Source organism: Lepisma saccharinum, chromosome 20 (assembly GCF_977018435.1).
Source record: "Lepisma saccharinum chromosome 20, izLepSacc3.1, whole genome shotgun sequence".
Lineage (NCBI taxonomy): Eukaryota > Metazoa > Arthropoda > Insecta > Zygentoma > Lepismatidae > Lepisma > Lepisma saccharinum.
This window is the reverse complement of record NC_139248.1, coordinates 13,342,422-13,359,463: the sequence shown is the minus strand read 5'-3', so window position 1 is coordinate 13,359,463 and position 17,042 is coordinate 13,342,422. Positions and strand designations below refer to the sequence as shown.

Genomic DNA, 17,042 nt, shown 5'->3' with positions numbered 1-17,042 from the left:
TGCAATTTCGTGATTTAATTTTAAAGTTTATTCCCTGTTCCCTGTTTTGAATACAGTTTCGTGAGGGATGCCTCAATATTTTGTACTTGAACCCTGTTTATTTATGGTGTTCATTAGTGGACAACTCGGAAACTTTTGGGCAATTGAAAACCTTAAACGAACCTTCAGAAGTTGCACTCAATGCGCGTAGGTTAGGGTTAAAGTTGGCTAAATGTTCCAAGAAGCGAAGCCAGATTTGAAGTATAGGTTTGTATTCTGTGACTTGGTTATTGATATCAAATGTGAGAATGGTGAACAAGCAGTAAGGGACCTAAATGGCGTCATCTAGTCACTTTTTCGCAATTGGAGACTACATTAAATGACGTAAGAGATCAAAAATTTGACTATACCTTCGTGAGCAGCTGCAAATAATCTGTACAATCAATTATTAGTATAAAAAATCTTAATTTCAAAAGTGCCTACTTTCGGCCAAACCATAGAATGTGCTCCTAATTTCGTCCCCCATTTTAAAATATTAAAAATGAGTTAATAATGATTTTCAATTTTTATTATTTAACCTTTAATATTCATATTATTTACTAAAATAATTAAAAGATGAACATAATTAGTGGAATTAGTGAAATAATGAAAGCTCTTATACATAAATTTAGCAAAATTGAGAAAGAATATTAAGTTTTCTTCAAAAAAATAACCTTATCATTATTTCTCTGAAATGAGCATTCCAAGCAAGTATCACAAATGCGTTTCACTAAGTTTATGAAACGTTTTGTACAGCGAATCCATTTTTCGCTGTGTCTCCGCGAAAAAAAATTCGCACAGATTGGACATTCAGCATCATTATCCTCACTGTTGCTGTCGTCAATTGAATTTTCACATTGAGTGTTGTCCAGGGTGTGAAATCATTGAAGACTAGTGGGAGGGGATGAAGATCTTAATACAACACACACACACACAGAGAGAGAGAGAGAGAGAGAGAGAGAGAGAGAGAGAGAGAGACAGAGTCAGACAGGTGTTATTTAATATACGTATATATGAAGGAATTAATTTGTTACTTTTATATATGTAATCAGATACTCATAAAATAGCCAACTACGTAATTCGTTTATCAACTGGTTAAAATGTCAATAAATAACAAAATCGTTTAAATGGTTTTATTATGTTTAAATTTATGTTAAGCTCTTGCTTCCAATTTATATCAATCGCTTACATTTGACACGTTCTTTCAGTCAAGGAAACATTTTTATTTAACTAAAACATAATAAAAATGATCACATGAAAAGTCGTAACATTCACGTGATTCCTCTCAGGGTATTGGGTAATAATATCTCTGTTCGTTCGTCAAATAAAAATCAAAGTCAAGTTTTCACTAAGAGAAAAGAAGTATACATATTTTACTTCTTAGCAAAATAAATACTTATGTGCATAAAATCAATTTCACTCAAAGAAATAACAGTTTCTTATAATTCAACTTGATCACTGTTTCAAAACTTAAAGCCCGAACTAAAAGTAAAGACCAAACACAATCGTAATTCCCATTGCAACAGCTCTTACCAGATATGAATATACAGGTCCTGACATTATCAGTGATATGTCTTCTTCTTCATTATTTTATGGCTCACACCGCGTTTGCAGTTTCTAGCCAAAGTTGCTGAGTTCAGGTTCTATGTTCTATGTTCCAAACTGTTTTTGAATATCATTCACTTTCTTCGAAACACAAATGTCTTCCTTTTCTTATGGTATAACATTTTTGTGAGGATATTAATTTAAATTGTAGTGTGAATCATCGTGGTTGTTTAAATAGTAAACCTATGTTTTCTAGCGAAACTATAAAGAATCCAAATAACTGCAGTGCGATGTTCAGATATTAGTGTAGGTCTAAGTATTAAATACTACAAGAATCACACACTAAGTAGCAGAGATTAAGCTTAATAACAATAAACATTTGTTGTACAACGAGAAATGTAATTATAACAATAAATATTAGTGCAATGGGAAAGGACTTGTCAGATTTCACACTCAATATTGTCTTGCATTCTTGTTTTACTTTTACTATGCCTATTTTGTTACTGGCGTAAATCTGTTAATGTTATCTTCAAAGAGGGAGCGATAGACAGATAAATATATAGAGAGAGCGAAAGAGAGAGAGAGAGAGAGAGAAAAGCAAGCAACACAATCACACACCGAGACAGACATTATCGTTCATTTTTATATATATTTTCACTTGTATTATAAGTAAACCATATTTTAATTAAAACCTAATTGCTTATTTTAGTTGTTTTAACAAAAACTCTCCTCCCAGCAAAGTTTATGGGGGGGTAGGATTTTTAGTGCAAGGTTGTTGGTGGGGGACTCCACTCCCAAGATTTCGCATCCCCTGGACTGTCGTCACTGCTCTATCTCTTGACATAATTTTTTGAAAGTTTCGGTAGGAACATTGTACAGTACAGCTTACTGGCTGCTTTATGTTCCAACTCCAATGCTTCAATCCCCATATTAAAATGGGTAATCAAACAGCATTTGCCTTTAGCCAATCAGGAAACAAGTGAAAGTTTTAGGCCTGAAGATACCTGCTGTATCCGCAGGACAATCTTTCCATGAAAACTAGAGGGCTGTGTAACCCTACAAGAATCTGGAGGAGGAATGGACAATAAAGAAGTGTTTGGGCTTCGGCTCTCACATCTGGCTAGAGACTCTCAATATGGTCGGGAGCCAGTTCCTCGACGTCACTGACCGCTCCATTGTTGACATTCCGCTCTCCACCACCAGATGGCTCCGCCAAGTTTACGGTCATCTGGGACTGATGCCAGTCCATCAGGAACAATATCGACTCTTTTTCTCCCTCTCAAGCTCGACTATAAAACACGAAATTACTAACTTTAGTGAATTATATTGGACGATCTCGGCTTCTGTACCGTGTGCATTGGATCGGGAAGGCCTATAAAAAATGCCGGAAGTAATTTTGCAATTACAAGTACGGAGCAGCCAAGCGTTAACGACACGGACGGGATAATTTGGAATCTAGGGGTACGGTTTCGAAATGTACACCCACTGGAAGGGGGAAATTTTGATTTCAACGGAGGGAGTTTGTTTTTCTGTTCCGTTCGAACTTGGTTTCACATTGCGGAAGTCCGTGGTTGGCAAAATATCGGTTGTTAAATCCATGGCAATTGCTGCATCATCCAGTGGCGACTGGTACTCCATTTGAAATAACATGCAGCATAAATATCAGTACATACGCACACAATCCAGCGATAAGCCCCTTAACTACGACAAAACTTAGGACAGGGCCACTGATTATCCATTCCTTGTTGCTTGTACCTGCTCTTGACTGTACAAGCAACTTTTCAATAAAAACACACATGATGTGTTCATATCCAGTGGCGTCAATTTATATGGGCCTGTGGGGCTCGAGCCAACCCAATAATTTTTCCTATAAAATAAAAACCGTCCTTAACAAGAAGAAAATCATAATTACACATTTGAAGAATTTTCACAAAATAATGACTTAGTGTTTTCACAATCATAATACGTTCTTACATCTCCAGTATCATATTTTTCAGTGTCTTAGATTGTTTACACTATCCGTGGTCACATTATTATCAGGAAAGTAAAGCAGGATCAAGGTTTCCAACCAGGCTCTAAAATCACCAAATAAGCAAAAAGACAGCGAAAATACAAAATAGGTACTAAAAGCAGTGTTGTCAAAGGTCAGGAATTTTCAATAAATTCAATTCCGGTCCAGGAGAGAAAATCAGCAAGCGTAAATTGGTTCTGGACGACCGTAAAGAACCTTATTATTTGTAAAGTATTTCAATTCGGTCCAGCAAACTTTTTACCACATCAATTTAAATTCGGTCCAGGAACATTTTTCAATGAAACAGTACGAAACTTGGACCGAATTTAAATTGTGCAAGAAAACAGGTTCCTGGACCGTATTTAAATTCATCCGGGGAAAAAGGTTTCTGGACATTTAACAACCCTAACTAAAACTGACGAACATCCACAGATTTTCATTATTTTCCAGCATTATGGATTCAAAAAACAACCACTATAAAATTGACGTATTCCTGTGAGAAATGGCGCACCCAATGTTTCTCAAAAGTTGGTTCTGCTGTTCATATCGCTGAAGTTTTAAAAATAGATGGCGCCATGTAACCTTTCAGACATTACGTACAGTAAAAGGGTTTCATAAACACCTTGAAAGTTGTGGAAGTAATAGGTAAACAGACTTTTGACAAAGGGAATATGGATTAATGCCAGCAAAACACGGGGAAGTCCCGGATCCTAATTTCTTGAAACCTCATTCTTCCAGTCGCAAGAAAATATTTTTGTTTCCAGCTTAGAGGAAAGAATAGAACTGGTGTAGGAGTGATTGATAGAACTTAATATGGCTTGACTTCCTGCCAAAAATCTTCGTTAGATATCTCGTGAAATTTTCATGTTATTTCGTTTGTGGCTTTCACCTAATTTCCACAGCTTATTCTCCTATTGGGAATTGATAACAACTGCTGAAGATTTCGAAGGAAGATAGGGGAAGCGACACCAGGTAATTATTAGGAAAAATATGTTTACACGCATGTTGTACTGGAAAAATTTATATGGGGGGGGGGGGTAGAAATTCCAGCAACTATTCTTAAATCGGAGACGCGGTGATCTAGTCGCTAGGACGTCTGACTGCAACGCGGAGACCCGGGTTCGATTCCCAGGATGGATCACATCATCTCCAAAATAGCCGAGATCGATAGAATGTGTGGAGCCCTACAACCACATCCCCAAAATGTACCTCATTGCATGGTGCAGAGAGAAAGGGGAACTTTACCTTTACCTATTCTTAAATCATCAAGATGTTATACAGGGTGCGCTAATGAATCGGGCAACTTCAAACATTTCACACTTAAGACAAAATAATACATAATGAACGCAAAACATACATAATTAAATTTTATTAATTGAAGACGAAATAACAAATGAAAATACAAATACAGTCCTAACATTGTGATTTATCTAAAAAAAAAAAACACGTTATTACGGTGACCTCCATTTCGCTCCACACATTCTATCAGTAAGGTATGAGCCACCTCTTCCCGGATCCAATCTTTAAGGTCATTGCGGGTTGGTTGGAAGATTTTTGCTTTGAATGAACCCTAAGAGAATAACCAACGCGGACAGATCCGGTGATCTGGCGGGCCAAGGAATAACCCCGTTGTTGTGCTTGTAATACGCTTTTACAACGAATAGGCGCTGTGCTCCGTTCTACGACCCCATCGTAGGCCCCAGCAGATGGCATAGTCATCAGAGCTGTCACTAAATGAGATTAAGGCAGTTTAGGAGAGTTCAGATATTGACAGCAATCAACTTATACTAAAAGTTAGCATATTTCTAGTTAGTTCTAGTATCGCCGATGATATAAAGCCGAATCAAATAATTTTCCGAGCGATACTCTTCTCATTATTGCTTTTTATTATTTCATAAGCACACAATATGCTTCTTTTTACTTCATGTCAAAATTAAATGCTTTTGTTCAGTTTCCACCTTTACTACTAACATCAGTTGATTCACTGGCATAGTCTCTAACAAGCCATTCATTGATCTGTATGAAAGTGCATCCCTCTAGTGTCAGAAGTTGAATACAACCTCCTATTCAACATCGTCTGGGTAATAATACTTCACCGATCCTTGCTAAATTATATGAACATTTAATACTCAACAGACTGACATGGTGGGTCGAATATAATCAGAAATTACCGAAACATCAGGTGGGATTTAGGAAAGGAACTGGAACAGTAGATGTACTAGCGACACTAATTTTAGATATATGGCTATCTTTCATACGGCGGGAATTTTGTATCGTAGTTTTTCTCGATCTAAGTAGCGCCTATGATTCTGTCCTTCCAAATATACTGTTACAAAAATTGGAGAAAATGAACGTTCCACGTAATTTTATAAAAAGTATTCTTGGATTATTATTGGCACGTAAGTTGTACATTCGATATGGAAGACAGTTATCCACCGCACGTTATACACATAAAGGTCTACCACAAGGCGCAGTGCTGAGTCCCATGCTATTTAATATGTACACGGCAGATTTAGGCTCAAAAATTCTTCAACACACTCGTCTATTACAATATGCAGATGATATTTTTATATACACTAGTAGTAAAAATATTCAAGAAGGGGCTCAAAAAATTCAAAAATCTCTGGATGAATTATCATCATGGTGTGATATCAATGGAATTGAAGTAAATCCAGATAAGTCTTCGGTGGTAGTTTTTAATAAGAAGAGATCTCATTCATGCATATCAATAAATATAAACGGAAAAACTATTAGTCAACAAAGAAGTCATACATTTTTGGGACTTATATTAGATGAAAAACTTAAATGGAAGTCACAAGTAGAACTGGCACAATGTAAGGGATCTCAAGTGTTTAACATAATAAAAATGTTGACAGTTAAGAAAAAGTGGGGTGCTGATCCTAAATTATTTCATCAGATCCATAAACAGATGCTAAACTCAAGACTAGAGTATGGTTCCTTTATGTACAATGATAATTTAAGTTGGGCTTTTAACACGCTATCTTCTATCCAATATAGCAGTTTATCCAGGATTTATGGCCTTTGGAAAGGAACTCCAAGACAAGCAACTTTCGTAGAAGTGGGAGATCCACCATACAAACTTAGAGTTAAATATCTTGCGAGCAAATTTTTACTTAAGAAAATTGCCAACACGACATCTCCGATCATACCAAAACTTCAATTGTTAGACTCTTTGATGCTCAACAGACGTACAGCAAAATATAAATCCAGATTACCTATACTATATTATGCTTATAAGGACATTAATAAATTTCAAGCTAATATTATTCGTTTACCTAATGCACCATGCTTCATGACAGACTACTTTAATATGATATCTCCCATGAGGATTCATTTTCCTGCCTACCCAAGTAGAGTTTTCAGGAAGACAATCCCTACAATTTCAAATAATATATATCAAGACTACATACATTCAAAATTACAATGTGAATATCACATATATACAGATGCTTCAAAATCAACGTCTGGAAAAACAGGAGCAGCATTTTACTGTGATAATTCTGCAGAATTCAAAATTTTTCCTTTGCCATCGTATCTGTCAATATACACTGCAGAAGCTTTTGCAATACGACAGGCATTGCTTTATGTACAAAAGAAGAAGTTAAATTCAGTTCTAATTGCAACCGATTCAGCCTCTGTGCTAAATTCTTTACAGTTTGCATCATGGTCATGTCATACGGAATGGTACATTGTTAACATAAGAATACTCACACTGAAATTAACGAGATTGGGATATGATATCAACTTTATTTGGACACCTGGACATTCTTTAATAGAAGGGAATAATATAGCAGATACTTTGGCAAAATATGCAGCGAATCAAACAATCCAACGGCCGCTTTCAATAAAGATTCCGTCCGTAGTTTTGGAATCACACACTAGAAAAATACTATTTACTGACTGGCAAAACTTGTGGACAAATACTGGCACTCAATGCGGTAAGGCCTACTATTCTATACAAGAAAGAATTCCAAAGGAATGTTGGTTTAAACAGATTCAACTCTCCCGGAGTTCCCTCACAACTATAATGCGCTGCAGGTTAAATCACACTATCGCCGCAGCTCACCTGTACAAGAAGAATTTAGTTACTTCACCAGTTTGTTTGTGCAATGAATATACTGCAACTCCAAACCACATTATATTTCAATGCAAACTTTATGAAACTTACAGAGAACCATTTTTACAGGAATTGTACAGGAGTGGACATCAAGCGTCACTGACACTGCCTTGTTTACTGACTTCACCTTCATCCTCGGTAATCTATATTCTTACAAAATATCTTAATAAGTCTAATATAATTCTGTAAAAGTGTAATGAAATTTGGAAACTATTTATTATGAAAGGAATAATTGTGAGTAAATATTATGTGCATACATGTATCAATACCAATTGATAAATTGTTAACTGGTGCATGGATTTTGTCCACAACCAATAAATATTTTATATATACTTCACCGATCTGGAAGAACAATTGTTTACGAGTTCGTAATACTTTCAGTGAGGTGCTACGAGAGGGAGGCTAGTGGTTCAAACCCCATCGATATATCTTCGAAATAGCATTACTGTAGTACTAATTTTTAGCATGAAAATTTAACTTTCTTGACCCACATCTTTTATATTCAAATACTTGTACTGAAAACTCAATTTCTTACGTAGAGATGGAGCAGCAGTGTCACGTCAACAGTTAACTGCACTGCGTTGCAAGACAAACTTTTTAAACTTTGAAAGCACCCAAATAATAAAAGTAAAACTAATGCAAGTAACAGTATCAGTACTGAAACATAATTCTTCAATTATAATTTCCAAAATTCTACAAAGAAGATATAACAACACTAAAAATGAACATCCGGCACACATAATACAATCTAACTTTACTGGACTTGAAATGCATTTTGCATGTTTCTGTTTTCTTTACGTAACGAAACACTTTTCTTATAAACGTTCACACATAAAATACAGAATAATGTGTAGAGTATCACCCCTTGAATTACCCACAGTCACAATTTGTAGATTTTAAATTGTGTATTGTAAATAAATGACAGCCCAAATCATAATCTTCTAATACGCATGAGCGAAAATCTACAGGTTAGTCAATAACCACAAGTGAAATTACAAAATTGCGTCATCTACTAGGATTGGCGTCATGACATTTGAAGAGAGAATTGTCCATGGCTATCTTCATGAATTTTTCCTTGCATCCTACACATTTTTAGGAACTGGGTTTTAGCGTATGCTGGTGTACAGGTTGTCAGCCGCTTATTTGATGTTTTGATTCAATTTCTGAAGCTCTCATTGCATAAAACACAGAGAATAAACATGATCGTGAACATTTTTCTTGGTAATACTTATGCATCCCACTGTACAACTACCCATCCAATCTTACGAAAGTGGCCAAATAGGATAATTTTCTCTCCGGATTGCAAATATCCGGATATCGGATAATTTTCTCTCCGGATTTCAAATATCCGGATATCGGATAATTTTCTATCCGAATTTCAAATATGCGGATATCGGATAATTTTCTCTTCGGATTTCAAATATCCGGATATCGGATAATTTTCTCTCCGGATTTCAAATATCCGGACATCGGATAATTTTCTATCTGGATTTCAAATATCCGGTCCGGATAATTTTCTCTCCAGATTTCAAATATCCGGATATCATAATTTTCTCTCCGGATTTCAAATATCCGGACATCGGATAATTTTCTATCTGGATTTCAAATACCCGGACATCGGATAATTTTCTATCCGGATATCGAATATATACGGATTATCTGAATATCCGAATTGCCCAGATTATTCGGATATTCGGACGATCCAAAAAATAGGTTATTTGGATTATCCAAAAAATCAGGATATTCGGATTATCCGAAAAAGTTAGGATATATGAGTGTGCGCATTATCCAGACAGTTTTATCGTTTATCAGTTATACGGCCCATCTACATATTCTTTTATTCGTTATGTTCATATTGCACAGTATGGATTTCCTACAAATCCTTCAACAAATCTGTACTATCCGGGTATCCTGATTATTAGTTGCACCCGAAACGGATATCGAATAATTCGAAATCCGGATATCCGATATCCGGATTTTGTGACCAATGTTGTGGAAAGGTTTTAATGCCAAACGCTAGCTGGGTGACGAAAAGTTGGAAATGAATAAACACTTTGCTAGATAAGTAATGCACTTTTGGGTTCTTAATGTTGAAGACTGGCGCCTCGGGGCAAATCCTTCTTGGAGGCGCCATTTCATCCACAGCACTTGAAATGAATTTCTACCAGGTTCACAGGAAAAGCACAGGTAGACGACCTCCGTATGTACAATAGCGGAAATGCTTGTAAATCGCGTATATGTGCCCGAAAGTCTCCGGGTTATTATCGGAGTTGTTTAAACAACATGACGGGATCCTCCTTCGAATCGAAAGAATCGTGCAACTTCTGCCATCAGAGGGTTCTGAAGGGCCTTGAAACTTGCGGGCAACTTCCTCGTTCCCGCCATAATGGAGTAACATTGAGGAAGTTCCAGCAGATAGCAGAAATGGAAGAAGTTCCCTTCCTCCCCCTCGACGGCGATCAACTAGATTTCGGTTGTTCCTCTTCTGGCAAAGAACTTGGGAATCTCGCGAAGGTCATTGACTTATTTGCCTGTCTCTCCGAATAGGTTCTGTGTCGCAATGGACGGAAGGTTATGATGAAACTCGCCAGTTTATGATTTAGGGATGGTAACAAGATGGCGGTGATTTTGTTCTCTTGATATTTTATGAGGTGATCCGACATTTTTAAAGTATCTTTGCTGCATATACACATAATCTTCAAAAAATGTAGTTTCAAAGAAAATCTTGTCAGATATATATGGCTTCAAGTCTACAAATTCAAAGACAATCTTGTCAAATATATGGTTTCATGTCTACAATTACAAAGAAAATGTTATTAAATGTATGGTTTTTAGTCTAAAAATCTTATCGCATATGGTTGTAAATCTACAATTTCAAAGAAAAATCTTCCCAAATGTTTTCAGTCTACAGATTCAAAGAAAATCTTGTCAAATATACTATTTTAAGTCTACAATTACAAACAAAATCTTGCCAAATTGTTTAAGTCTACACATTCAAAGAAAATATTATCAAATATATGGTTTTAAGTCTACAAATTCAAAGACAATGTTGTCAAATATATGGTTTCATGGGTACAATTACAAAGAAAATCTTATTAAATGTATGGTTTTTTGTCTAAAATTTCAAAGAAAATCTTATCGCATATGGTTGTAAATCTACAATTTCAAAGAAAAATCTCCCCAAATGTTTTAAGTCTACAATTTCAAAGAAAATGTTGCCAAATGGTTTCAATCTGGATATTCAAATAACATCTTGTCCATTATTCAAAGTATCTGGTTTCAAGATAGATTTTTTTAAAAAAATCTTGTCAAATGCATTGTTTGAAATCTACAAATTGAAAGAAAATTCTGAAAAATGTGCGGTTGTAAGTCTACATTCAAAGAAAACCTTCTCAAATATATGGGTTTTAAGACTACAAATTCAAAGAGAATCTTATCAATTGTTCACCGTGCATGGTTTTAAGTTACAAATTCAAGGAAAATCTTGTGCATGTATGGTTTTAGGTATAAATTCAAAGAAAATCTTGCCAAATGTATAGTTTTAAATCTACAAATTCAAAGACAGTATTACCAAATATATGGTTTTAAATCTACAAATTCAAAGAAAATCTTGCCAAATATGTGGTTTTATATGTACAATTTAAAAGAAAACCCAGCCAAATATATGGTTTTAAGTCAACAAATTCAAAGAAAATTTTGTCAAATAATAAATCTACAGATTCAAATAAAATATTGTAAATTATTCAAAGTAATGGTTTCAAATTAAAAATTGGAAGAAAATCTTGTCTACAAATTCAAGAAAATTCCGCCAAACACATGGCATTAAATCTGCAAATTAAACCAAAAATGTGTTATTTCCATACACTCCAATTTTATAAAATGTAGGAAATGTCAACATCAGATCAAAAGTAGACATATTCTTAAAGGATATCTTCTCGTTTAAAAGTTTCGGCTGGAATTCTTGCAAGTGAATTCAAGTTGAGAACGTAGAGACCACACAACATGGCTGTGTACATTAGGAATTTACAGCATGCTCACACTAGCTGCACACAAATGTGCTCCACAGGACCGAACTTGTTTCCTAGCAGACGAGGAAAATGGTTTCTCCAAGGGGAAAAGGGAGGGAAGGGGGAACGAAACATAAATGCCCCCATGTTTTTTTGTCTAGGAAACCAGTGTTGCCACCTGAAGGGAAATTTTCCCATACCAGGGAAATTGGGACCGAATTTTAAGCGAAAGGGGAAATCGAACGAAACATACCAAAAGTACAGAGAAATTTGAAGACATCATACTTGTTAATAGTTTCATGTGCAAAAGCGTAACTTGACAGGGGCACTTGTGACCCCCTAATTTGCGGGTTTATTAAAATTTACAAGTTAGTGATACTTCTGTTTACCTACAAGAATCTGAGAAACAAAGTACTGGATAGCTAAGTTTCATAATTTTTTAATAGTTATTTTGCAATATACTCCCGGGCACTATTTTTATGGGATACAAACTATTTTCAATCTGCAACCCTAAAGTTAGGTCCCAAATGACGCCCATGTTCATATCCATATTTTTTGCTGTTATTTCTTATTTCCACCCCATTCAAATCTAAACTTATGTATCTATTTATATATCTGTTTTGATAATTTTATGTCACTTTTCTGATTCTTCGTTTAATAGCGGCGTGGTGAACTTATGAAATGGCTCACATGGACACATTTATGCATGACCAGGGTTCGAATCTGGAACATTTAGCCCGGTAGCCATCATATATAAGATTATATGATTAATTTGTTCATAATTTTTTATATATACGAACGTGGGCTACAAAATACTACAACTACTACTTCTACTACTTATTATTATTGTAAGATAAAAAGGTAAAGTTCCCCGTGTATAGGCTATAGCACCGTGCCATTAAGGCGCATTAAAGGGATGAGGGTCCCACACATTCTCGATCTCGGCCAAATGTGTTCAGCACCACGCTTCGGCTGTTATTAATCCACAGGGTTAACCCTAGGTACCAATTAATTTGAGGCTGTGTGTGCCCCAGAGCAGAGCCGTTTTATCACGCTTAGATCACGCACCCCGTTAATCGAACCCGGGTCTCCTGCGTGACATTCGGACGCCGTACCGAATAGACCACCGCGGCTCTATTGTTTTTATTATATCCTAACTAACTTACTCTCTAGCCTTCTTAAACCCGAAGGTCCATGGCTGCAGCAACACACCTCCCACATGTCCTATCCTGGGTAAGATCAATCCAATCTTTTCCATCCCTACCGATTTCCTTTAGGTCCAGGTCAACGTTATCCCTCCATCTTCGTTTTGGCCTTCATACAGATCTCTTACCATCAGGTTTCCCAACAAGAATCCTGTAAACTCTTCTTTCCCCTCCCATTTGTGCCACATGGCCTGCCCACCAAAGATTATTATTATACTTCGTTAGATGAAGGGAGAATTTGGGGAAAAGGGAAATTTTGTCTCTTGCGAAGGGAAATTGTGTCATCGGATTGTGGCAACACTGTAGGGACCGCTGCGGCACAAGAAAGAGCAGGAAGTTCCAGCTCCGGACGTTTTCTGGAGGGAGAAAAGATGGGTTTATTTCAGAAGGGAACACACACCAGCAGAAGGTCTCCACATAACGTTTCTCCAGCTGGTCTGGAAGAGATCCGGAAAAGCCTGGCTGCAAAAGCAGGCACAAGTGGCGTATTCTCCATGTTAACGCGTTTACCAACTTATCTTCATATATTTTTATATCTTTAGTTGTAATATATGTGTAATTGCTCATAATATATTATGCAAGCTATGAAAACGAGCTTCTAAACCAGAATTTAAGCAAGTTATTTGAAGAACTTAAGTACTGGTTTATGTACGCCACTGATCGTTCTTCATTGCACCCTTCTGACGACCTGGTTTCCTCCCCAATTCGTTTCACCGCTGAAAACAGCGTTGGCAGGAGAACACTGCTTTCTGCTCCGCGCTTGGCAGAGACAGTGTCGCTACGTGAAGGGAAATCTAGGTCCAAAACGGAAATTTTATGAAAAATATAGACTTTTGTATTTGTTTTACTTACATTCCTGAATTGGTGTTTCATTTCTATTATATTTAGTTAATGAGGGTGGATACTAAATATGTATATAAAATAAATTAGAATTATTACGGTAAACCAGGACAAAATTTTAGGATACGCCACAGGTAGGAGCGTATCTAGAAATATATTTCGGCAGGAGCCAGAACCAAGTGCATCGCTTATAATAACAATAATAATAGTTTATTTATTTAAAGTACTGAGAACAGTTACAAAACCTCCTACAGCACTATGTCACAAAGAGTAATATAAAAGGATTAACTCATAATGGTTTTTTCATCAAATCACATGCTATACCTAAATATAATATTTTAAGGGAAGTCATAATCGAAATCATCGATTAATATTTTTATAAATTCACCACCATTTTTCAATTTTACTGATAATAATGCATTTTTTTCTTGTTTTATATTTTGGAACGTTATAAACTATTGCATTTCTAAAGTATTCACAATCAGTCCTATTTGACAAGATATTTTGTATAAATACTTTGATTTTATCTTTCCTTCTTAAGCTCAAGGTTGTTAAATTAAAAAAATTCCAACCACTCCATATATTTTAGTGACGTAACTTTTCTTCATTTTCATACAAAATAATCCAATAAATCATTTCTGAATTGATTCAATTTTCTCGTGTGACTATTTGCTGCTATGTTCCATAATTCACTTCCATGTTCCAATAATGGACGAACCAAAACTATAAATAGAAATCTAAAAGTTTCCATTTTATTAAAAGAAGCCAATTAAAAAAATATAAAACCTAAAACCTTTTTTTTACAAACTTCAATTATATGTTCCTCAAACGACAGTTTGAAATCTATAATTATACCAAGATCCTTATGACTAGAGCAAATAGAAATCTTATTAGATTTAATAACATATTTAGAGACAATACAGTTTGTTTTTCTTGAACATCTCAATAGTTTGCATTTGTCACGGCAGAGGACAAGAATTGAGATATCGACAGATATGATAATAATAATAGTAATAATAATATAAATGTTTATAATTAATAGTTATATTCATAATAATTTTCAAAATAGGTAATATAATTAATATTGTTATTCTTATTATACCCGAATAGGTAGAATAATAGAGTTATAACAGCACGTATTCGTTCGTATTCGTTATCTAGCGTACGTGTACTAAAATTTGTATATAAACAACTCTCTTGGCAAAGAAAATCAATGTCAAAAGTAAAAAATTGAATATTTATGGAATAAGAAAATGTAACTCAGGTTCCTGATAAATATCTTATGCATATCAGTAATGTGCATAATTCTTCTTATGTACTGTCAATTCAAAGCATTATGATCACAAACTAATCCTTGCGAAAATAAATAAACCTCGATTTTACAACAAATGCTAAATGCATATTTTCATTATTTAATTTTATAAGTTAACTCTTCCAGGGTAGGGGGGTGCGGACCCCTGGACCCCACTTCAAATACGTTCTTGTATTAATGTACGTACTCTCTAACTTTGATTTGTAAATGTTTTATCTATATACGATTATTATTAATGTTTAAATGTGAGGGACATTAACATTTGAATGTGAAAGGTACGGTGTGTGTTGTAAATCAATTGTTTCATGGACCTGTAACTTCTATTTTTTCTATTTCTTTTCAGATTCCTGGCCATTTGGTACCCCCTGAAGTGCCAGATAACAAAACGAAGAGCAAAGCTGATGATTTTACTGATCTGGGTTATCGCTCTAACCACTACAATACCTTGGGCTCTGTATTTTGATCTGGTCATTGTATTTCCTGACCACCCAGAAATCCAACTCTGCATCGAAATCTGGCCTCCTCACTTGAATGGCGACATCTACTTCTTGGTTGACAATCTAATGTGCTGCTACGTTTTGCCTCTGTTCATGATTTCCATGTGCTATGTCCTCATTTGGATAAAGGTTTGGAAGAGGCACATACCTTCCGACACCAAAGATGGCCAGATGGAAAAGATGCAGCAGAAATCAAAGGTAAAAGTTGTCAAAATGCTGGTCGCTGTCGTCATCATCTTTGTCCTCTCTTGGTTGCCATTGTACATCATCTTCGCTAGGATCAAACTCGGGAAGGACATTGAGATCTGGGAGGAGGATGTTCTCACGATAGTCACCCCGATAGCTCAGTGGTTAGGGTCGTCCAATTCTTGCATCAACCCTGTCCTGTATGCGTTCTTCAATAAGAAATTCCGACGCGGTTTTGTCGCCATTATCCAAAGTCGCAAGTGTTGCGGAACACTACGTTACGAGTCTAGCTTCAACTCGAGTACCAGAAGGTCATCTTACTACATGAACTCTTCCTTCCGTCAGGACACGTCGGTTGCATACATCTTCAACAACACAGGCGTGTAACGTCCCTCGTTTAGCCTGTCGGCGTGTTATGGTACAACTCTTTCACTTGGCATTTGTCAGTAACATTTATACTTGGAATTTCATCGACCTTGTAATTTGTGCAAGGGTAATTCCAGAGAATTTTTGTCAGCGGCTTCGAGCCGTTGGATTGGATTGTTTGCTTGGCCCAACGTAACGGTTGTGTTTTTGATGGGTCGGGTTAATTGTTGGGCCAATTTGAGGACCGGAGTCGGTCATTGTTGGAAAGCTTTGGAAAGACGTGGGCAACTTTCGTCCACATTTGATAGTGAGTCAGGTTGATGATAGAGCAAAGTGTCTATGTCATCAGAAGAGTCATTGATGACTGTTTTTTTTTGTAATTGTCCCGTCGATATATTCCAGGATAATTATGTCTGTCCTTCTATGTAATAATTTCATTTTCTGTATTTGTCTCGTAACTAGTAAACAATTTAGTTTTCCATATTCGTTTCGTAACAGACCGTACTTGGAGAAACTAAACTTATTTGTATATCTTTCTTATGTTGCCCAAGCTACTTAAAAATATTTCTGTGTTACATTGAATTTGAACCACGTGTCAAGTTTGTGTTTTGTTCGTATATATTCCATACATACAGTATTTATTTGTACAAAACTTTTGCAACAATGGTTCTCGTAAAGCTGTAGATACTACAAAGATATGACCCAGAGTTCTTATATGGGGGTGGTTGCTTCGTCTGTGATAGAGAAAGTTTCTTGAAACTTCACTTGTCTAGGATCGTACCTGACGAGCCTTGGGGAGTAGCCATGATCAGTTAGGTCTGAAAAAAGAAATGAGGTGCTAGATTACGCTTGAAACAGAACATGTTTTGCTTCAAAGTAAACACCACTAAGAATAATAAATAATTGGTTACAGATGA

The 17,042-nt window shown here is 35.9% G+C and overlaps 1 protein-coding gene across 1 annotated transcript in view; it reads left to right on the top strand.

Moving 5' to 3' along the window:
* LOC146003531 (neuropeptide SIFamide receptor-like) overlaps positions 1-16,823 on the top strand; it is a 324,340-nt gene extending 307,517 nt beyond the window's left edge. Inside the window, exon 3 of the mRNA XM_083141821.1 lies at positions 15,420-16,823. Within this exon, the coding sequence (XP_082997947.1) occupies positions 15,420-16,146 (727 nt within the window). The 3' untranslated portion in view covers positions 16,147-16,823. The remainder of the gene's footprint in view (positions 1-15,419) is intronic.
* The last annotated feature ends 219 nt before the right edge of the window (positions 16,824-17,042 follow it).